Source organism: Schistocerca americana, chromosome 1 (assembly GCF_021461395.2).
Source record: "Schistocerca americana isolate TAMUIC-IGC-003095 chromosome 1, iqSchAmer2.1, whole genome shotgun sequence".
Taxonomy (NCBI): Eukaryota; Metazoa; Arthropoda; class Insecta; order Orthoptera; family Acrididae; genus Schistocerca; species Schistocerca americana.
Window position 1 is genome coordinate 750210808 of NC_060119.1, and position 24258 is coordinate 750235065.

The 24258-nt window shown below is 41.8% G+C and overlaps 1 protein-coding gene across 1 annotated transcript in view; it reads right to left on the reverse strand.

Annotated features, from left to right (window-relative positions):
- Nucleotides 1–24258, reverse strand: part of LOC124594023 (follistatin-related protein 5-like) — a 227429-nt gene that overhangs the window by 18901 nt on the left and 184270 nt on the right. The window contains exon 11 of the mRNA XM_047132378.1: nt 18581–18731. Coding sequence (XP_046988334.1) covers nt 18581–18731 — 151 coding nt within the window. The remainder of the gene's footprint in view (nt 1–18580; nt 18732–24258) is intronic.

The window sequence follows — 24258 nt, forward strand, 5'->3', positions numbered from 1 at the left end:
CCTAAAGAAATGAAATTTAGTCGTGTTAAATAATAGTTTTGGTCATATGAATGATAGCTATAAGTTTAATATTTTTTGTATCCTTGTTGAAACACATGTGTGTCTTCTTTAAATAATTACTGAAGTATACTGATAAATTCCATAAGTAACAGAAAGTGAGATTAATAGTACTTACTGCAAAGTGACCGTAGTAAATGGAAATTAAGTGGTTGTGTTTAAATTACGTAATAAGTGAAAGTACTTATTTATTCAGTGTCGAAAATTGACTTCCTCTTTCGATGTAGACACTGTCCCCTATTTGGGATGGTGGCCGTTTTATTAAGCGAAACAGTTTATTGTTATAACAGGCTTTGATAAAAGGTTTCCAAAAGTAATTATTCTCACTGCTTTTCCGACAAACTTTATGATTCGGAGAAAAATAGTTCGATACTTTACCTTTAGGTTGAACACGATTAAAATCTCTCTCCGAGACTGGATGGTTTGGAATGTTAGTGCTACGTAATTGTGTGGTGGTGTTCCTGCCGCTACTTACTACACAGTTCTGACATTCCGAATCGCGGATCTTCCGTCTTTACAGTGGTAGAACTTAAACGTTCTGATACCGTATTGACGAAAACGCGAAAGCACCGTTGCCAGTTGTAGGTGTCTTGTTGTCCACAGTACTCAAATTCACGAAGGCAGTTCATAGAAACACGCACAATCTGTGGACGAGAATTGTGCCTTTGAAAAATAGCACCACGAAACATTGGCATAATGAAGACGCAAGATGCACGTGACATACCGTTTTGCCGTCAGCGGAAGACGTGAAGTGAGAGACGATGGCTCCCCACACCACGATACCAGGAGTGAGACCGTCGTGCTTGTCCATAAGATTTTAAAGGATGAGACCTTGGCCCAGATCGGCGCCATACTCGCCGAAGAAGGTCATCCGGGGTACGGCAGAACAGCAATGCATCGCTGATCACCACATCAAGCCGTTTATCAGCAACTCACACTTCACTCTCGGCACCACTCCAAACGCACTGGTTTCTGTTGTGTTAACGGTAATTCCCTAGTCCTGCTGTTCCCAATCTCAGAGCAATAATGGAATAAGACACAGAATGTCACACGGGGTCCATTACTTGGCCCCGGATGGCAGGTACAAATGTGAAGGGGGTTACGATGTCCTTGGTGCACAATAAAGCGATCTTCCATTGTGATTGTCAGATATGGTCGAACGCACCGTTATTAGCGAGTACAGTAAGTATGCTCTCACCCTCCTATGTAGTCCAACATCGGGCCATAGTCACATCCAGATGCCATCCAAATGCCCCACAAATGTGTTATTTTCAACCATTAGATTCACGATAAGGGCCCTTTCTAACGGTTAGGTGGTCAAAACGGTGTCTACCACGAGAACGAAGTCCTCTGTAGTGGTCGCTACATCTGACGCTGCTCACGCCCCATATATACCCTACTACAGGGTGTCAATTATTGAACTATACGACTATAAAACGTAAATTAGATGCAAACTATGGCGTGAGCACACTTTATTCAACACGTGAGTCATGTTCGGATTTAAGTTAAGACATGTCCGATAGCCCTGCCGTCATTGGCGATGATGTGACGACGAAGAATAGCGAAATTCTGCATGACCCGCTGAAGTGTTGGAACATCGATGCTGTCGATGACCATCTAAATGGCTGTTTTCAGCTCAGCAATGGTTTTATAGTTATTGCTGTACACCTTGTCTTTAATACAGCCCCAGAAAAAAGGAGTCGCATGTGTTCAGATTCCGAGAACATGGCGGCCAATCAAGGCCCATGCCAGTGGCCTCTGGGTACCCCAAAGCTAGAATGCGGTCCCCAAGGTGCTCCTCCAGGACATCAAACACTCTCCTGCTTCGATTCGGTTGACCTCCGTCTTCATGAACCAACTATTGTTGAAATCAAGGTCACTTTGGATAATTGGGATGAAACCTTCACGTATCGTTCAGTAGGTACCGTGCCATCAAGAAATATCGCACAGATAATTTTTTCATTGGACATTGCACACCTCACATGCACCCATTGATAATGAAGAGACCTCTCAATCGCAAAATGCCGATTCTCGGTCCCCCAAATGCGCCAGTTTTGCTTATTGACGAAACTAGAAAGAAAACTAGCGTTCGACGGATCGGAGCGTGGAATGTCAGATCCCTTAATCGGGCAGGTAGGTTAAAAAATTTAAAAAGGGAAATGGATAGGTTAAAGTTAGATACAGTGGGAATTAGTGAAATTCGCTGGCAGGAGGAACAAGACTTTTGGTCAGGCGAATACAGGGTTATAAATAAGAAGTCAAATAGGGGTAATGCAGGAGTAGGTTTAATAATGAATGAAAAAATAGGAATGCGGTTAAGCTACTACAAACAGCATAGTGAACGCATTATTGTGGCCAAGATAGACACGAAGCCCACGCCTACTACAGTAGTGCAAGTTTATATGCCAGCTAGCTATGCAGATGACGAAGAAATTTAAGAAATGTATAATGAAATAAAAGAAATTATTCAGATAGTAAAGGGAGACGAAAATTTAATAGTCATGGGTGACTGGAATTCGGTAGTAGGAAAAGGGAGAGAAGGAAACGTAGTAGGTGAATATGGATTGGGGCTAAGAAATGAAAGAGGAAGCCGCCTGGTAGAATTTTACACAGAGCACAACTTAATCATAGCTAACACTTGGTTCAAGAATCATAAAAGAAGGCTGTATACATGGAAGAAGCCTGGAGATACTAAAAGGTATCAGATAGATTATATAATGGTAAGACAGAGATTTAGGAACCAGGTTTTAAATTGCAAGACATTTCCAGGGGCAGATGTGGACTCCGACCACAATCTATTAGTTATGAACTGTAGATTAAAACTGCAGAAACTGCAAAAAGGTGGGAATTTAAGGAGATGGGAACTGGATAAACTGACTAAACCAGAGGTTGTACAGAGTTTCAGGGAGAGCGTAAGGGAACAAATGGCAGGAATGGGGGAAAGATATACAGTAGAAGAGGAATGGGTAGCTTTGAGGGATGAAGTAGTGAAGGCAGCAGAGGATCAAGTAGATAAAAAGACGAGGGCTAGTAGAAATCCTTGGGTAACAGAAGAAATATTGAATTTAATTGATGAAAGGAGAAAATATAAAAATGCAGTAAATGAAGCAGGCAAAAAGGAATACAAACGTCTCAAAAATGAGATCGACAGGAAGTGCAAAATTGCTAAGCAGGGATGGCTAGAGGATAAATGTAAGGATATTGAGGCTTATCTCACTAGGGGTAAGATAGATACTGCCTACAGTAAAATTAAAGAGACCTTTGGAGAAAAGAGAATCACTTGTATGAATAGCAAGAGCTCAGATGGAAACCCAGTTCTAAGCAAAGAAGGGAAAGCAGAAAGGTGGAAGGAGTATATAGAGGGTCTATACAAGGGCGATGTACTTCAGGACAATATTCTGGAAATGGACGAGGATGTAGATGAAGATGAAATGGGAGATATGATACTGCGTGAAGAGTTTGGCAGAGCACTGAAAGACCTGAGTCGAACAAGAACCCGGGAGTAGACAACATTCCATTAGAACTACTGACGGCCTTGAGAGAGCCAGTCCTGACAAAACTCTACCATCTGGAGAGCAAGATGTATGAGACAGGCGAAATACCCTCAGACTTCAAGAAGAATATAATAATTCCAATACCAAAGAAAGCAGGTGTTGGCAGATGTGAAAATTAGCGAACTATCTGTTTAATAAGTCACAGCTGCAAAATACTAATGCGAATTCTTTACAGACGAATGGAAAAACTAGTAGAAGCCGACCTTGGGGAAGATCAGTTTGGATTCCGTAGAAATATTGGAACACGTGAGGCAATACTGACCCTGCGACTTATCTTTGAAGCTAGATTAAGGAAAGGCAAACCTACGTTTCTAGCATTTGTAGACTTAGAGAAAGATTTTGAAAATGTTGACTGGAATACTCTCTTTCAAATTCTGAAGGTGGCAGGGGTAATATATAAGGAGCGAAAGGCTATTTACAATTTGTATAGAAACCAAATGGCAGTTATAAGAGTTGAGGGGCATGAAAGGGAAGCAGTGGTTGGGAAGGGAGTGAGACAGGGTTGTAGCCTCTCCCCGATAAAAGTGCAAGGTAGACGCATATTGAGCAAGCAGTGAAGGAAACAAAAGAAAAATTCGGAGTAGGTATTAAAATCCATGGAGAAGAAATAAAAACTTTGAGGTTCGCTGGTGACATTGTAATTCTCTCAGAGACAGTAAAGGACTAGGAAGAGCAGCTGAACGGAATGGACAGTGTCTTGAAAGGAGGATACAAGATGAACATCAACAAAAGCAAAATGAGGATAATGGAATGTAGTCGATTTAAGTCGGGTGACGCTGAGGGAATTAGATTAGGAAATGAGACACTACTTAAAGTAGTAAAGGAGTTTTGCTATTTGGGGAGCAAAATAACTGATGATGGTCGAAGTAGAGAGGATATAAAATGTAGACTGGCAATGGCAAGGAAAGCGTTTCTGAAGAAGAGAAATTTATTAAGATCGAGTATAGATTTAAGTGTCAGGAAGTCGTTTCTGAAAGTATTTGTATGGAGTGTAGCCATGTATGGAAGTGAAACATGGACGATAAATAGTTTGGGCAAGAAGAGAATAGAACCTTTCGAAATGTGGTGCTACAGAAGACTGCTGAAGATTAGATGGGTAGATCACATAACTAATGAGGAGGTGTTGAATAGGATTGGGGAGAAGAGAAGATTGTGGCACAACTTGACTAGAAGAAGGGATCGGTTGGTAGGACATGTTCTGAGGCATCAAGGGATCACCAATTTAGTATTGGAGGGCAGCGTGGAGGGTAAAAATCGTAGAGGGAGACCAAGAGATGAATACACCAAGCAGATTCAGAAGGATGTAGGTTGCAGTAGGTACTGGGAGATGAAGAAGCTTGCGCAGGATAGAGCAGCATTGAGAGCTGCATCAAATCAGTCTCAGGACTGAAGACCACAACAACAAAAACATCCATATGAAAGTGGGCTTCGTCACTAAACCAAACACGCACGCGCATAGTAACTCCCATCTTGCTCAACAGTCAAAGGTGTAGTTTAAACGTCCTAACACAAACCTCGAGTAGTTATGACGATTTTATTTTATATAGTTCAATAATGGCCACTCTGTACACAAGAGTAACATTAACGCACTCTCCTGAGCTTTCTATCTATCACAGACCATTATATCTCAGGTCAATTACATATCTGTCGATGGTGGCACTTGAACGAAGTTCACTGAGATGCGACCATCTTCCCTGGGGCGAGCGTTTAGTAGTCAAGTATGAGTCGAGAAAGCCAGTATACCTTGTCGGATTATATTGCTAATTACTGAGGATTAAAACAGGAGTAAAGGGCTACAATAAGTGACAAGTTAAAGTGTGATGCGCGAAAGAACATAATTAAAGAATTCAGAGGAAAAATGAGGAACGAGAAACCCTTAACGAAACTATGTTCAGGTAATAGTGTCTAAAATGTCGATTTGTGACAATCGCGTGTGCGTACTAGAAACAGTGATAACCATGGAAAAACATCCAAACGGAACACTAGCTAGAGTGAAATAGCATTGGAAAATAGTGACGCATGAGTGTGAACTGAAGCCTACTCTGGCTGAAGCTTCTGCCTAACAAACAGTGACTATTATTAAAAGCTGTCCTATTTAACCCCTTTTGTTTAAACCACGCACATAATATTATGTTTTAAGGCGAACAGTTTATCAAACGGCATTAGAAGACTAAAAGAGACGCATGCGATTAATACTTGTCACGCAATCGCAGCTGTTACGTTTACTTTTATTACTCTATATTCATGAGCCGCTTTAGTTGAATTTGCGACCGTTAATAACCATTAATAACCATTGACACATCACGAAGAGGGGTGGGACTTCACAGTATACCACTATACACAAGACACTTTACGAATTGCACCTAAGGCAACTTGTGGTACCACTATATTTTGTCCCTACCCTGTCATATGTACGCTTACAACATGCGAATAGTGACTTTCAATATGCATCCTTATGAGGCATGTTTTCTCTCATTTTCTCGTCGTTGTCATTTCGCTAGACTATGTGGAAGGAAGTGATATGTTTTCCAACTCTTCCAGGAACCTGTGCTCTCCTAAAGAGGAAACTCTGGAATTTAACTTCTCGTCGACAACGGGGTGATTGGAGCACAAGCTCGGACTACGAAAGTATGGGGAAGGAAGTTGTCAGTGTCTTTCAAAGGAACCATTGCGACATTTGACTGGAGCCATTTAGGGAAATCACGAAAAACCTAAATCAGGATGGCCGGACGGGGATTTGATCCGTCGTCCTCCAGAACGCGAGCCCAGCGCGCTGACCACTGAGCGACAATGTACCGTTGTACTGTCGGAGTTTCAACAATAAACTGTGATGGACACTCCTCTAGCGTAGCGTCTTCCGTTGTAGTTGGAACCTCTGGCGCCTATTAAACGGTCGCGTGACGAAGCTCCCTGCTCTTCGTTGGGTCTTCGTATTTCCTGTTAACACATCCTGGTACAGGTTCAAGAATAACGAGCAGTACCTTGGAATCAGTCCAACAAATGTTCTTTAAGTGACTTTTTTTGTAGATGGACTCTATGGTAAATCTCGGCCTTGCATCTTCTTTTCCCACAAGTAATTTGATAAGGTTATTCCACTTGAAGCCGCTCCTGAGCGGTATTTCTGTTTTACGACTGCTACTGTTTCCAGTCATTTATAGCCTATACTTTAATACAACATCAACGGTTCTGTTCGCTTCTTTGTGCTCAATGTGCTACATTTCTTTAAGTTTACATTCAAACACAGAAATGCCGATCCTCTGGATGTGTTCCTGAATTTAGTTCCAGTTTTTTGGCATTTCAACAGAATTACACGCAAACTGTTACACGGAGCCTTCAAAATCATCCAACAGATCTCTGGAAGGCAACCTGGACCATACCACCTACTAGTGGGTGTTCCAGGTTTAATGATGTGCGGTAGGCTGTAGGGGTTTTAAAAAGATTTTCTTTAGGTTATCATAAAATTTTGCTTTAAACTACACACATCAAGAACAGTGTTGGGATCAGCCCGGTTACCAGAACTTCTGAAGATAAACGATGACTGTGGACATTGTATCACAGACACAATCCCTTTGATTGTTCAGAGATGTCACTAAACCCACCCAAAGATGTAAACAACCATGCATGAGCAAAGCCTATTAGACGGAGGGGATCCGACAGCCGATCAGTTCCAGTCATTTCACCAGGAAGGAGGTACACGCCTCGGGTTGTCTGTAGTTCAACCATGCCTAGACGGTCAATACCACGGTTCGATCGCGTCCGCATTGTTACTTTGTGCCAGGAATGGCTCTCAAGAAGGTAAGTGACCAGGCGTCTCGGAGTGAACCAAAGCGATGTTGTTCGGACATGGAGGAGATACAGAGAGACAGGAACTGTCGATGACATGCCTCGTTTCCCAAGGGTTACTACTGCAGCGGATGACCGCTTCCTACGGATTATGGCTCGAAGGAACACTGACAGCAAAGCCACCGTGCAGAATAATGCTCTTCGTGCAGCCACAGGACGTTGTATGACGACTCAAACTGTGGCAATAGGCTGCAGGATGCGGAACTTCACTCTAGACAACCATAGCGAGGTCCACCTTTGCAACTACACCATGCAGCGTGGTACAGATGGGCTCAACAACATGTCGAATGGACCGCTCAGAATTTGCATCACGTTCTCTTTACCGATGAGTGTCACGTAGGCCTTCAACCAGATAATCGTCGGAGACGTAGAGGAGGAAACACGGTCATGCTGAACGCCTTAGACACACTGTACAGCGAGTGCGGCAAAGTGGAGGTTCCATGCTGTTTTGGGGTGAAATTATGTGTACGCCGTTGTTGGTCATAGAAGGCGCCGTAACGGCTGTACGAACGTGAACTCCATCCTCCGACCGATAATGCAACCTTATCGTCAGCATATTGGCGGCGAGGCATTTGTCTTCATGGACGACATTTCGCGCCCCCATAGTGCACATGTTGTGAATGACTTCCTTCAGGATAACGACATCGCTCGACTAGAGTGGCCAGCATATTCTCCAGACACGAACCCTATCGAACATGCCTGGGGTGGACTGAAGAGGGCTGTTTATGGACGACGTGGCCCACCAACCACTCAGAGGGATCTACGCCGAATCGCCGTTACAGGGTTGTTCAACAAACTCTAGCGGTAGGCAATACGAGTACTAGGAAGTTATTGCGCCTCACGGAAAGGCAGTGTTGAAATTCCGAGACTGCACGTGCTAAACAGAGCTGATTAAAATATTAGTTCCTTCCATACATGTCTCGTGAAATGATGATGAAATCAGACGAATTAAAGCTTATGAGTATTCTTGGCGACAACCGCAGAGAGAATGGACTAAATGGTAGAGATGCCAGTTGGATGCACGCTGTGCCATGCACCACAAGATGACTTGTGGAGTATAATGCAGAGTTGGAGATAATATAAGCTCTAAGACTGAAAAACAAATGAAAAAATAAGAAAAATAAACGACGTACCATGATGAAATTACCAGAATGGTACTAAAATAAGTAGATATGATGCACATATGAAGATAAACTAATGATTAATTCATAAAAATTTCATGATATGATCAAGAGAAAGAGCTTCACGAACTGATCAAGTGAATAACTCGTTGACCAGTGTCTGGCCGTTACGGATATAGTTGTTAGATGTCCTCCTGATCGATTTCGTGCCAAATTCTGCCCAACTAGCGCGTTAGATCGCCCAAATCCTGACAGTACTGGAAGGCTCTGCCCACAACGTTCCAAACTTTCTCAACTGTTGGGAGATTCGGCGGCCTTTTTGGCCAAGGTGGGGCTTAGCAACTACCCTGTGCGGTCGGGAATTATCTTGCTGAAAAGTCAGCCATGGGTGGCTTCCCACAAATGGCAACAAAATGGGACGTAGAATGTCTTTCACAAACGACTGTGCTATAAAGTGCCGATGATCACAAAAAACATGTCCTGTTGTGAAACGAAACCGCACCGCAGACCATAACTCCTAATCGTTGGGCTGTATGGCGAGCGGCAGTCAGTTCGTATTGTAAGTAGGCTGTTTATGTTTTCTCTATGTAAGTAGGCTGTTTATGTTTTTCTCTATGTAAGTAGGCTGTTTAGGTTTTTTTATTGGTAGCGCCACCTCTGTATGAGGGTCGCTGGCTGTGCTGTGTGCGGTCTGTGGCTGCTTTGCATTGTTGTAATACTCGCCATTGTAGTGTTAGGCAGCTGGCTGTGAACAGCCCGTAGCGTTGCGCAGTTGGAGGTGAGCCGCCAGCAGTGGTGGATGTGGGGAGAGAGATGGCGGAGATTTGTAATTTGTCATGAACTGCTATATTTATATATGATGATATCAAGGTAAATACATAGTTTGTTCTCTACTAATATCTTTCATTTGCTAACTATCCCTATCAGTAGTTAGTGCCTTCCATAGTTTGAATCTTTTATTTAGCTGGCAGTAGTGGCGCTCGCTGTATTGCAGTAGCTTGAGCAGCGAAGATTTTTGAGAGGTAAGTGATTTGTGAAACGTATAGGTTAATGTTAGTCAGGGCCATTCTTTCGTAGGGATTTTTTGAAAGTCAGATTGCGTTGCGCTAAAAAAAATATTGTGTATCAGTTTAAGGACAGTCACGTAGAATTGTTCAAAGGGGACGTTTCATATGGCGACCCTGCCAGGATACCTCACTGGAATCTTCTGATTTTTTTCTTGTAGTTTGTGTAATTAGTGTAGCTATTGTTTATTGCTAGCGCGTAATTATAGAGAGAATTTCCTTTGTAGTTGTAGTTTTTCATTGTTGTACAGTAAAACAGTTGTGGCATGCATGTAGATTTGCACCAAGTATTTCGCAGCTGCGCTGGCAATTAAGTAGACATTATTTCCATTGCTATGTTATTTTATTTTGCTCTTCAAATTGCGCTTTTCTGTGTTATCATGTGAAATACTGTGACAATAATGGCGTGTGAAAAACGTAATACTAGGCTCCAAAGTAAACTGAGAAATGACAGTGAAGACGAAAGCAGTGTGTTAGCGCCGCAGAGTAATGAATTAACTAATGTTCAAAGTAGTAATTTGGTAATTGCGCATAGGGAAATGGAGCGGGCGGCAAACAATGGTGTAGACAGTGAAACAGGTAGTGAACAGGGAAGCGTTATCGATCGATTGGTCGGCAACAGCTCGCCTCAGGAATCGGGAATGGCAGAACACGATATTGCAAATACTGCAGACTCAGGTTTTGGATTCCCACCGTTTTCTCAAATGAGTCAAGACACATTTTCCACTTGTCAAAATGTGAATGTTGCCGGTGCAACTTCACTGCCGAAAAGCACTGAGGAACATGTTTCAGACACCAGTGCATTGTTATTACAATTAATGCAACAAATGGGACAAAAGCTTGAAAAGTTAGACACAATGGAACAACATCAGAGACAAACACAGCAACAGTTAGACACAATGGAACAAAATCAGAGACAAACACAGCAAAAGCTTCAAAAGTTAGACACAGTGGAACAAAATCTTAAAAATTTAGACTCATTGGAACAAACACTTGAACAAACACGTGAAGATTTAACTACTGAGTTACATAACATTGAATCGAAATGTCAAAAAGTCTGTAATGACGTAAAAACACAAATTTGTGAGCATTTTCAACCTATTTTTTCGCGGCATGAAAATGCATTACAGAATCACGAAGCAGCCATAAAAGAACTGCAAATTATTGTTCATGAAAATCATGAGACCTTGCAAGCTAAATTTGACTCAGTTGCATCTACCGATTCGGTTACGCAACTTGCAAAAACTCAGGAAAACTTTAAGGACACAGTAGATACTCTGAAACTTGGTTCAGAAAAACACACTGAAGAAATAAGTACACTATCGGAGAAAGTAGCCGAACTTTCGGATCAGGTCACTAACTTATCTACAAAGGTAGATGATGATCTGAATGACGCAAGACCCGTAGCCTTCACTGACACAGAAGAGTATGAACAAATAAGAAAATTCAAACAAAATCAGAATCAAATTAATACACAACACCAAAGAGAAATCCGGGAAGTACAAGATCAGCTGACACAGGTAATACAAGAATTACGTATTTCAGAGGACACTCGCGCTCCAACACGGGAAGAGGGACTTAGAAACACGGAAAAGCCGCAAAATAATAACATAGGGCATTTCGGAAGTTATGAAAGAAATTGTCAATGTGCACCGAATTTTGAGATGGAACGGCCGACACGACCTAACAATGACCGATGTGCGACTCGCCGACATGATGATTTTGACTATAAGCTGTTCATTACTACACGTAAATTCAAAACATATAAGAATTCTGGCAACGACATTCATCCACAAGCATGGCTCCATCAATTCTCTCATTCTTTTCTTCCCAACTGGTCGTTAGAACACAGATTAGAATTTATGTGTGGCTACTTAGAGAATGAACCAGCTGTAAGAATGCGATCGGTCATTCACGATTGCCACAGTGAAGGAGAATTTTACCATGCCTTCCTCTCAGCATATTGGTCTCAAGCCACACAAGACCGAGTAAAACATTGTATCATAATGATGAAACATTTCGAACAATCTGAATTCTCCAGTCTTGTGAAATATTTTGAAGACATGTTGCATAAGAATCAGTATCTTTCAAACCCATACAGCCCCTCAGAACTCATCCGCATTTGCTTACTCAAATTGCCTGAACATTTACGACATATTATTTTAGCAGGACATTGCAAAGACGACATTGAAGCTTTTCAGGGACTGTTACAAGAACTGGAAATTGACACAGACAGTCGCGGGATGCGAAAACAGGAAAACAATCACTACAGGTCACTTCCGTCACAATTCCGTGACGACAGAAACAATAACTGGACACGACAAGGCTATTCTCACAACGCAAATCGTGACCAAAACAATCACCACCCATATGACAACCACCGGAAGAGTAATAATAGTTACAGAGAAAGATCGCATTTCCGTAGTAATGAATATGACAGAGATAACCACAGAAACAGACAATATGGGAACCAAAACAATTATTATCAAGGGAGACAGAATAACTTCAGACGCAACAGTTCAGTGCGCAGGTACGATTCAGGGAGAAATTCTCCACCACATGACCGACAAGAAAGAAACTACAGGAACTACCGACATGACGACAGACGTCAATTTCATCAGAACTGGCGGGATTCTAACACGGCTGGGCCCTCTCGGCAAGGCGAATTTGTAGAAGCTAGGTCTCCTAATCCCAATAACGGCGCGCGCCAACAAAGGGACAGACAATGACTCGCACCGCAGGCAGCCGCTTGCGCCGGCTGGCTCAGAGAAAAATGACATAGACGCTAACCTTAAGAAAAATTCCAGTATTGTTTAACGACGTATACCACATGATAATTGCGTTGAAGTTGAAACTCTGCGTACTAGGAAGAGTAAAGGTTTACACCACATTTCACATGTAAAACCATTTATTGAAAGATAATCTGCTTTTTAACTTTGTCTTTGCCATAAAACTTTTCACTTCACATTTCTCGTATGCTTTGTCTGACTTAAGAAACTGTTAATATGCAACAGTGTTTGAAGTTAAATATCCAGTCTAGAACCTAGGGAACATTTTTAAACAGAAATTACGAATGCATTGTTATTGTGAACAGACGACACAGTGTTGTATTTGTACATTCTCGCTTGTTAGTTGCACGATTATGTAACGACTATCAGGCTTACATACTTAGGACACATACTGGTACTGCTAATGAGATTTTAATGCAACATTTTGGTTTACTTGAAAATACATTCTGGGTTTAATGTACTTTCTGTGAGATACCAGACGACACAGTGGTTAGTTTAAGTGACAACTACACGGTTTTATCACGACGCTACTAATGAGTGACAATTTACAATGTCGCTTTTGCGGTGTATCTGTTTTATATCTGCACAGTTTTTCTGAATTCTTCTGGAAATCAAAACATGTTTTAGTAGTAACTTTTGTGGTATAGCTACAAGGAGACAGCCTTTTCCATAGCACAACAATACGTTACAGCACAGTACTTTCATCATCACAACAATAAGCGTAATAACTAAGATATCTCTACGCAAAGCATTTCACTTTTGTTTATCATGAGGTAAGTACATTGACTTCTGCAGAACTTAGCTTTCGGAGGACGATAAGTACGACACTTCCACAGAATTATCTTACAGCAAGACGCACATTTAGCGCTACAGGACACGCATTTGAGTGATTAATTTTGTACTTAAAACATTTATTTTTAAAGATATTTGGAGTACAATGATACAAAGGTTTTCCGTGATACATTTCATTCCATTGCTGTAATCTGTAACACCTGAGGGTATAATTACATTAATCCTCACGGGGGTACACGCTTACTTTGTGTACCATGTGTGTGGCAACCACAAGGAACCCTAGCTAATATGGTATTTGCTTATACAACTATACACATTGGTACCATATTTCTCTAACACACAAATTACACAGCTATCTGATCATTTAACTGAGAGATAAACATTTTTTTACTACATCAGTGACACATGTTTACGCAGTACACAGTTGGGTAACTTCACACTTATGAAACTGTATTTTGTCTGTACTTTGTAAACTGTTCATATTTTTTCGGAATCATTGTGATACTATGAGAGCTTTGAATGATGTATTTGGTATGAGATCATGATTTTTAAAGTACGTTTGAGGCAGATGACACTTTTGACATGAGCAGAGAATTTTTTTAGGTTTTGACATTAATGCAGAAAGCTACGACGTTTTTGAGATTTGACTGAGGTGTAATGATGTTATTTTTACGACGACGATGTGTATTATGCTGTTGAGGTATGTTTATGATCAATAAGCTGATGTTATATGAGGAATCTGATTATGCTATGTAGTTATTATGTGTTGATGAATACGAATATGTATATGTGTAATAAGGTAAGGAATAATGAATAGTGGGTAGGGACTCTTGACTTGTGAAACAGGATGTTGGAAACCAAGAATCGTACTTTAAGAGTTATGAAATGTGTGTAAATGCGTGAATGTATCACAATGCCGGCGAAAATTTTTTTGGACACTTATATTTATAGGATTTTGTTTCTCCAGATTTGCAACACTAATTCTTGACCTGTGAAATATTTTTATGTGAGACTGTCGCTGTAGCGGAAACTGAGAAACTGCTGTCGTAAATATTTCCGTAAGAAAGTTAAGTGAGCACCTGCACGTAATGCGTCGCGGGCACCCACCTGGGCGACAGCTGCCCGAAGAAAAAAAAAAAAAAAAAAGCCATTAGCCTTTCAGCGGCACAGGTAGAAAAAAAAAAGGGGAGGCCATTGTCCGTGCTACTGACATTTCCTTGTTGAAAGCATGCTGTGGAGCTCGTAATTTATGATATTTACTGAAATGCCTAATAAAATGACAAGAAATATTTTTTCATCTGCACACCTGATTATGACAAGTGTCTTTCTACGAGAGTTGAGAGCTACTGACTTACGAAATGCCACATAGCTATTGAATGATGTTTTTATGCTTCGTTTGCGTAATTGCTTATTTCATTTGACATCTGTTTTCCAGCTGTGTTGCAGCATTGGTTTCATAAAATAAAATTAAATGCATTTGCTAATGTGAACACTTTCTGTCAACAGATCTATTAAATAATAATTTTGTGATCCACATTCTTCAAAAAAGGAGCACTTGGAAAGGAAAGAACAATAAGAAGGGACTAGTAACAGTAACTGCATACATAATATTCTTTTCAAGTACATGGTAATATTTCTTTTACAATAAGTTGTTGTGGTGCACCACTTTAATTACTTAGACATTAAGATGTGATTATACATTTCCCTTACCTGCATTGTTATCTTTAGTGTACTATTTTTTCTGCTTGAGCTATGTCATGTTTAGATATAAGCTGCTGTTTGCCAGGCATAGTGCTACTGAACTTTAATTTGTGTTACTCTGCTAAGCCAGATTTATTTTTTTGTTTGCTGTGCATTGCCTCATATTAGTTGTAATGTTGAATTGCTTGGTAATTTAGATTTACTGTAGCTTGCTTTGCGATTTTCCATTTTTTTTTCATTGCTGTTTATATTAATTGTTTTATGTGCTGCTGCATTGCCTCGTCCCTTAGTTTAGCATCTGAGCTCAGTAGATTTAAGTTAGCTTAAGAGGGGGTAGCCTCTAAGAGAATGAGTTGCGATGAATTGGAAGAAATGCATTCAGAAGTTATACGAAAAAAGTACAGAAAACAGGTTTAGGTAGGATTTTCTTGGAAATAAATGTTGAGGTAAGAAATGTGTGAACATATAAATACAGAAAGCATGCTTAAATAGAATTTTTTTGGTGGAAACAAAGGATGAAATAAGAGGAAAGATATATGAAGTTTTGGGTTGGACTGCAGTACCACATGTTACACTGAAAACGAACCCTGTCCTTTCCTATTGGTGTTATCCCACTATGTGTTTGTGTACCCTTGTGTATTTGTTTTCTTCCTGTCTGTGTAGTTTCATAGAATTTTTTCTTCTTTTAATATTAAGCTACATTCACTATGATGAGGAATACTTTTATCCTCAAATATAATTGGCATTAATAATATGTTATTTACCTTATAAATATGCTTACACATTATTTATTCTGTTTTGTTTTAATGCTCATGTGTGAAGTTGATGTTTCGAAAGTGATTCTGAACTTTTATTTTTGTACTCATGTCATAATTCCTGTAACACTGATGTATATGTTTGTTTCTATTCTTTTGTAAAGCCTGTACTACAAATGTTATCTGTATTGTTATGTTCTTTAATGATGTATTTTGTACCTTTGTAATTGTATTCTCATGTTATAAAATTGTAATTGACACCAGTTCATCTTATTATTAACTTGTAAGTTACATTTCACTGCACACGTTTCTGTTCGTCATAGTATATGGACAATATGTGAGAAGTAGGGACTGTTAGTGTTTGCACGTGTGTTACTAATTCAGCAAGGGACTGGATAACAGCATTGCCGGTTCTAAGGACAATTCCAAAAACTTTGTGAGTGCACAAGTGGTGGTTTATGGACTTGCTATATTCTCCGCAAGACTCTTCGATGGTGAATGTGCACCTGCACAATCGCAACAGATGGCTGCTGGCCATCTCTACAAGGACTACAGTGGGTCTGCATCTATGATGACCCACCAACGCCATTATTTCTACAAGGACTGCAGTGGGTCTGCACCTCTGGTGGCCCACCAATACCACAATCTCTACGAGGACTACAGTGGGTCTGCTCTGTGATGACCTACCTACCAATACTCTTCAAAATTTCGACTGACTCTGCTGTGGGTTTGCTCTGTTGTGGCCCATTACCTGTATGCATGTCAAGAGTCAGCACTGTCTTTCCGTTGGAAGGACAACACTACTTCTTCAAGACTGCATAGAAATCCACTACTTCTGTGTGCATTTTCTTTTACTGCTCAGACTTTGAGAAAAACTCTGCATTTTTACCGTAATGAATGATCAGGACTGTCTTTATGGACTGTGACAAAATTTTAGCTTTTGACCAACGTTGTATCAATAAGTGTGTGCATTTGATATCTTTGTTATTGTAATTATGAAGAAATCTTTCAAATCTGTATTGGGCACTGCCCAAACGAATTTGTAAAATTTTTTGTGGGGAGCATGGGGGCATGTAAGTAGGCTGTTTATGTTTTCTCTATGTAAGTAGGCTGTTTATGTTTTCTCTATGTAAGTAGGCTGTTTATGTTTTCTCTATGTAAGTAGGCTGTTTAGGTTTTTTTATTGGTAGCGCCACCTCTGTATGAGGGTCGCTGGCTGTGCTGTGTGCGGTCTGTGGCTGCTTTGCATTGTTGTAATACTCGCCATTGTAGTGTTAGGCAGCTGGCTGTGAACAGCCCGTAGCGTTGCGGAGTTGGAGGTGAGCCGCCAGCAGTGGTGGATGTGGGGAGAGAGATGGCGGAGATTTGTAATTTGTCATGAACTGCTATATTTATATATGATGATATCAAGGTAAATACATAGTTTGTTCTCTACTAATATCTTTCATTTGCTAACTATCCCTATCAGTAGTTAGTGCCTTCCATAGTTTGAATCTTTTATTTAGCTGGCAGTAGTGGCGCTCGCTGTATTGCAGTAGCTTGAGCAGCGAAGATTTTTGAGAGGTAAGTGATTTGTGAAACGTATAGGTTAATGTTAGTCAGGGCCATTCTTTCGTAGGGATTTTTTGAAAGTCAGATTGCGTTGCGCTAAAAAAAATATTGTGTATCAGTTTAAGGACAGTCATGTAGAATTGTTCAAAGGGGACGTTTCAGTATTCCACTGATGTCCGGGGCACCTCCAGACAGGTCTTCGTCCTGGATGGTTCAAATGGCTCTGAGTACTGTGGGAATTAACATCTGAGGTCATCAGTCCCCTCGACCTAACTAACCTAAGGGCATCACATACATCCATGCCCGAGGCAGGATTCTAACCTGCGACCGTAGCGGTCGCGTGGTACCAGACTGGAGTGCCTAGAACCGCTCGGCCACAACGGCCGGCTCTTCGGCCTGGAATCTCATTGAATGAAGTGGAATTGTGTTCAGGGTTGAGTATCGCTGCGAACTGAACCCCGATGACCAGTGAAGACGTATCAGGAGGCGTCCCGGACAGTGGTCTAATACCAACCTGACCGATGTCTGCCATACAGCCCAACGATCAGGAGTGATGATCTGGGTTGCCACTTTTTTTCACAGCAGGACCCCTTCAGTTGTCATCGGCGGCACCCTTACTTCACAGTGACACGTCGACGATATTCTAGTCCCAGTTACCTTGCCCTTTATGGGAAGCCATCTAGGGCCTACATTTCGGCCAGATAATGCCCACTCGCACACGTCTCTGTACTTGTCAAACCCTACCTTGACCAGAAAAGTCGCCGGGTTTCTCCCCAGCTGAAAAAAGTTTCGAGCATTACGAACGGTGTCTTCCAACCATCTCGGGATTTTGACTATCTATAGCACCAGTCCGACTGTTTTTGACGTGATGACCCTAAGAAGGACATCCAGCAACTATATCAATCAATGCCAAGTCGAATAACTGATTGAGCAAGGAAAAGAACCAATTTCTCTGGAATCTTAATCATTTGTTTGTCTGTACATGTACTAATTTCCGTTCCATTCGGATAATTAGTTCGTCGTGCATAATGGCTGTTTCTCCTTAAATAAAAAAAGAAGAGTGTGCGAAGAATGCAAAAGGTATCTGCGACTGTTACTGGTTTCTCCTCAAGAAGAGAATTCTTTCGATCTATCGCAACGATCGATTTCTTCCACTGCTACTAAATCATTTACATATTATTCTTACAAGAGGCAAGTTATCTAGCTTCTGATTTAGAGGTTACAAGACAACTGGAAGGTCTGGTGGCTTCTACAGCATTTTTGAGTCACCTAACAATCTTTCGGCAGTTTACTGCTTCAGGAAGCGAACGGGGAGGAGCGCGGGACGGGGGGAAGTCAGTGGGTGTCACTCACAGAGCGAGGAGAACTGCAGGTGGCGCGGCAGGCAGGAGCGCTCGGAGAGGTCGACTGCGCGCAGGTAGCGCAGCGAGGCCAGCTCCAGCTTGAGCAGGCCGCGGCGCCCCGCGTGCGACACGTAGCCGTGCCGGAACTCGTGCTCCACGTCCTGCAATCACACACAGCAGGCACCACCACTCATGCAGCCATCTACGAGCCTGCTTCCCTATCCACTATCAAATGACCGACTGCAGTAACGCAAGAGTGGCAATAGTCTAACCACTGGGAAAAAATCTGAAAATTTTTTATTTTGTACATCTCAGTCTCATTTATTACTGCAGGGGTTACCAGTTTCGGGCTCAATCGCCCATTCTAAAACCACACACCTACAAATTACAAAGTACATGTAGACTACTGGCCATTAAAATTGCGACTCCAAGAGGAAATGCAGATGATAAACGGGTATTCATTGGACAAATATATTATACTGGAACTGAAATGTGATTACATTTTCACGGAATTTGGGTGCATAGATCCTGAGAAATCAGCACCCAGAACAACCACCTCTGGCCGTAATAACGGCCTTGATACGCTTGGGCATTGCGTCAAACAGAGGTTGGATGGCGTGTACAGGTACAGCCGCCCATGCAGCTTCAACACGATACCACAGTTCATCAAGAGTAGTTCCTCGGCCACCATTCAAAAACGGTTCAAATGGCTCTGAGCACTATGGGACTTAACTTCTGAGGCCATCAGTCCCCTAGAACTTAGAACTACTTAAACCTAACTAACCTAAGGACATCAAACACATCCAAGTCCGAGGTAGGATTCGAACATGCGACCGTAGCGGTCGCGCGGTTCCAAACTGTAGCACCTAGAACCGCTCGGCCACCCCGGCCGGCCGGCCGGCCACCATTGACCAGAAGTTTTCAGTTGGTGAGAGATTTGAAGAATGTACTGGCCAGGACAGCCGTCGAACATTTCATGCATCTAGAAAGGGCCGTACAGGATCTGCAACATGCGGTCGTGCATTGTCCTGCTGAAATGTAGGGTGTCACAGGGATCAAATGAAGGGTAGAGCCACATCTGAAATGTAACATCCACTGTTCAAAGTGCCGTCAACGCGAACAAGAGGTGACCGAGACGTGCATCCAATGGCACCCGATACCATCACGCCGGGTGATATGGCAGTATGGCGATGACGAATACACGCTTCCTTTGTGCGTTCGCCGCGATGTCGCCAAACACGGATGTGTCAATCATGATGCTGTAAACAGAACCTGGATTCATCCGAAAAAATAACGTTTTGCCATTTATGCACCCAGGTTTGTCGTTGAGTACACCATCGCAGGCGCTCCTGTCTGTGAGGCAGCGTCAAGGGTAACCACAGCCATGGTCTCCGAGCCGATAGTCCATGCTGATGTAAACGTCGTCGAAATGTTCGTGCAGATGGTTGTAGTCTTGCAAACATCCCCATCTGTTGACTCAAGGATTGAGACGTGGCTGCACGATCCGTTACATCCATGCAGGTAAAGATGCCTGTCTTCTCGACTGCTAGTGATACGAGGCCGTTGGGATCCAGCACGGCGTTTCCTCCTGAATCCACCGATTCCATATTCTGCTAACAGTCATTGGATCTCGACCAACGCGAGCAGCAATGTCGCGTACGATAAACAGAAATGCGATAGACTAAAATCCGACCTTTATCAAAGTAGGAAACGTGATGGTACGCATTTCTCCTCCTTACACAAGGCATCACAACAACGTTTCACGAGGCAACGCCGGTCAACTCCTGTTTGTGTATGAGAAATCGGTTGGAAACTTTCCTCATGTCAGCACGTAGTAGGTGTCGCCACCGGCGCCAAACTCGTGTGAATGCTCTGAAAAGGTAATCATTTGCATATCACAACTTCTTCCTGTCCGTTAAATTTCGCGTCTGTAGCACGTCATATTCGTGGTGTAGCAATTTTAATGGTCAGTAGTGTAGTACAAAAACATTTACGTACAGTACACAATTACTTTAGTATTACAACTACTTACATGATTACTGACATAACTTCTTATTAACCGTAACTAGGTATACAAAATGGTACCAAATCTAGTTACCCTTAATCACAACGCATGTTCCAAAATGGTTCAAATGGCTCTGAGCACTGTGGGACTTAACAGCGGAGGTCATCAGTCCCCAAGAACTTAGAACTACTTAATTGTAACTAATCTAAGGACATCACACACATCCATGCCCGGGGCAGGATTCGAACCTGCGACCGTAGCGGTCGCGCGGTTCCAGATTGAAGTGCCTAGAACCGCTCGGCCACTCCGGCCGGCTGACAACGCATTTCTATAATCACATGGGTACTTGCAATATAAAGCATGCCCTATGTAAATATTTTTGCACGACAATTACTCTGTAATTTTTGGATGTGTGATTTGAGAATGGGCGAGTCAGCCTGAAACCGGTAACAATAAATTGTATATTCGTGGAACTAAGACGGATAAAAAAAATTTATCAATTTTTCCACAATACTAAGCAGTTGCGGACCTTCCAGCGCAAACCAGCATGCCCCGAATCCAAAAATCTCCCTACTGACCACTTTGTAATCTTTAGTCCAAAATCTGGTTTGATGTAGGTCTCTACGCTAAGCTATTCTGTGCAACTCTCTTCGTTTTTCAATAACTGCTGCACCTGCTTTGAAGTTTCCCTACAATTTTAACCCCTCATAAACTTGTTGGAACTTTCAAATCAACGTCCTGTTGCCTTTCATGACTGGTTCTATAATCCTGTTACTTCTTTTAGTCCAGTTTTGTCAAAAATTGTATTTCTTCCTCGTTAGAGTCAGTACCTATACGTATTAATTAGATGCCAGGTATAACTAAATAATTTTCAATACTTTGTGGCATCACATTTCAAAAGCTTCAATTCTTTTCTTGTCTGACTTGTTTATTGTCTATGTTTCGCTCTCATGTAACGTCAAACTCCAGACAAATTACTTTCAGCAAACACTTGACTTTTTTTCCTTTGGGGCTGAAGCATTATAGATGTCTTGTAAGGACATTCGATGATAAAAAGACTGCTGAATTAGCGCTACAACAGTCTGCAATACAGAAGGAATACGAGATTCTGAAACACATAGCACAACAAAACAACTCGAACCCCAACATAGTCAACCAAATCTATGACAGACACAACAAACCGAGACATATTGTGATTCATAACGACATAAAATTAACAAGAGAGGTACCGAAAAATCAGACAACAACAACATACATACAACAGAATTATGTTGGAAATATATGAAACAAACTTAAAACAGAAAATTCCACTAAGGTAAAACATAAAACAAATTTGGAGGCAAAAGCAACACCAGCGAACATAAGCAAAGAATTTACTACTAGCACACACAACTCCACACATTAATAAGCCAATTTTGTAATTATATAACATCGTTGACTTAGCTGTCAACGGAATCGTTTCAAACTTACAAAAAATATTAAATAGGTGTTGATTAATGTTGCTCAGCAACAAAATCCACTGTTGAGACATTACGTATCCACAGTTTTGTCTGCGCTACACGTAGGACAGAAAGCAGTACAAGGTGTGAGTACTAGAGAGCGACAACGTTAACGATGTGTTATGGAAGTGAGTACGACAACAGATATATACAACATTGTTATTAATTACAAATAGCCAGATATATATCCAATAACAGCTCCACATGTTTGCAGATAGCTTTGTGATGGCCATGGAGCCGAGATAAGCTTATAGCACAAAAATAAACCATTGTAATAAAAAGTCTTTAAATATAGCAGCGTCTTGGCTTACTAGACATGTAATGTCCTCAGAAGACTCTAATTTATGTGAAACTTGAGTTAGTCTTGGTCTATAACATGTTAAAATAACTTAGAGAATGCAGCCGCTTGATATCTTCGACAACTGCGGATATTTCAACACCTCCACGCCCCGCCATTTTCAAGGCACAAATGCATCGAGGGAGCACTATGTGAAGAAATTTAAAACATCGGTATGCAGAGCGTATGCAGAAAGATAAAACACACACACACACACACACACACACACACACACACACACACACACACACACTGTAAGCTCTAGAGCCATCACACAATCAAAGATGACCAATGTTAGAAGTCATCGAAAGTAAATATTAGTAACCAAAAGGTGAGATGGCATTAACACTGTCAGCCTGTTGAAACTTCCTGACTGATTGAAACTGTGTGCCGGACGGAGACTCGAGCTCGGGACCTTTGCCTTCCGCGGGCAACTGCTCTACCAACTGAGCTACCAAAGTACGACTCTCGCCCCGTCCTCACAGCCTTACTTCTGCCAGTACCTAGTCTCCTATCTTCCAAACTTCACAGAAGCTCTCCTGCGAACCTTGCAGAACTAGCACTCCTGAAAGAAAGGATATTGCGGAGACATGGCTTAGCCACAGCCTGGGGGATGTTTCCCGAATGAGATTTTCACTCTGCAGCGGAGTGTGCGCTGATATGAAACTTCCTGGCTGATTAAAACTGTGTGCTGGATCGAGACTCGAACTCAGGACCTTTGCCTGAGCTACCCAAGCACGATCACGCCCCGTCCTCACAGCTTTACTTCTGCCAGTACCTCGTCCTCGTGTTCAGTTGGTAGAGCACTTGCCCGCGAAAGGCAAAATCCCGAATTCGAGTCTCGGTCCGGTACACAGTTTTAATCTGCCAGGAAGTTTCATATCAGCGCACACTCCGCTGCAGAGTGGAAATCTCATTCTGTCAACCTGTTGTTTGACCAGGACGTCAGCAAGATTTCACGCAGAGTTTAAGTGAAAACCTCCATTTTTATTTGTAAGATCACTTGACAATTTAATTTCAACTGCTTCGTGAATAACTCTACCCCCAGAATCCGCAAGTGCACGCCAGAATGTTCGTGTTGTTATATTTCACAGGATGACTAGCATCAAGGCAACGTGTAGTAGCAGATTTGCTCGGTTGTTGTAAGCGTGCGTGATGTTTATGCTCAGTACTCCGGTTCTCCACAGTCCTGATAGTCTGACCAAGATATGACATAGGTCTACCAGAAGTCCATGTTATACGATACCTTACGTAAAATAATAACATCCTTACGGATCCTAAAAAGACCATTGCCTTCGATAGTGGTCAAAAAGCACATTTCACATCATATTTACGCAGAAAAAGACTAATCTTGTTGGAAATGCTTCCTGTGTAATCAAAAAAGGCCGTCCACTTTGGTGCCATCTCGTTATCAAAGACCTGATTCAGCCCGTTGCTTTCTGCGAATAGCGGTGGGAGGATTAATATTATGCACAACTTCGGCAAACGTTAGAACTACATTATTATCTCGACATCAAAAAGGACAACGTACACAAAAATCTCATTCTACTACTATATTATTTTCTGCCATGTAAACAACACTTTTGTTATTTGCCTTATCCAAGTTAGAACTTAAACGGCCTTTCAGAAATCTCTTCCGATTATTCGCCTCACGATGGAGGTGAGGAAGGATGGCTGCCTTGCCTTGCTTGACGTGTTGGTCAGGACGAAGGTTATTGGTATTTTGGGACATGGCGTTTACAGGAAGCCAACTCACAACGATTTGTATCTACAGGCTCTTGGTGTCAACATCTGACTCACCATGAAGGGGGTCTTCGTACTTTGTTGCAAAAAGTCCATGTCATGGA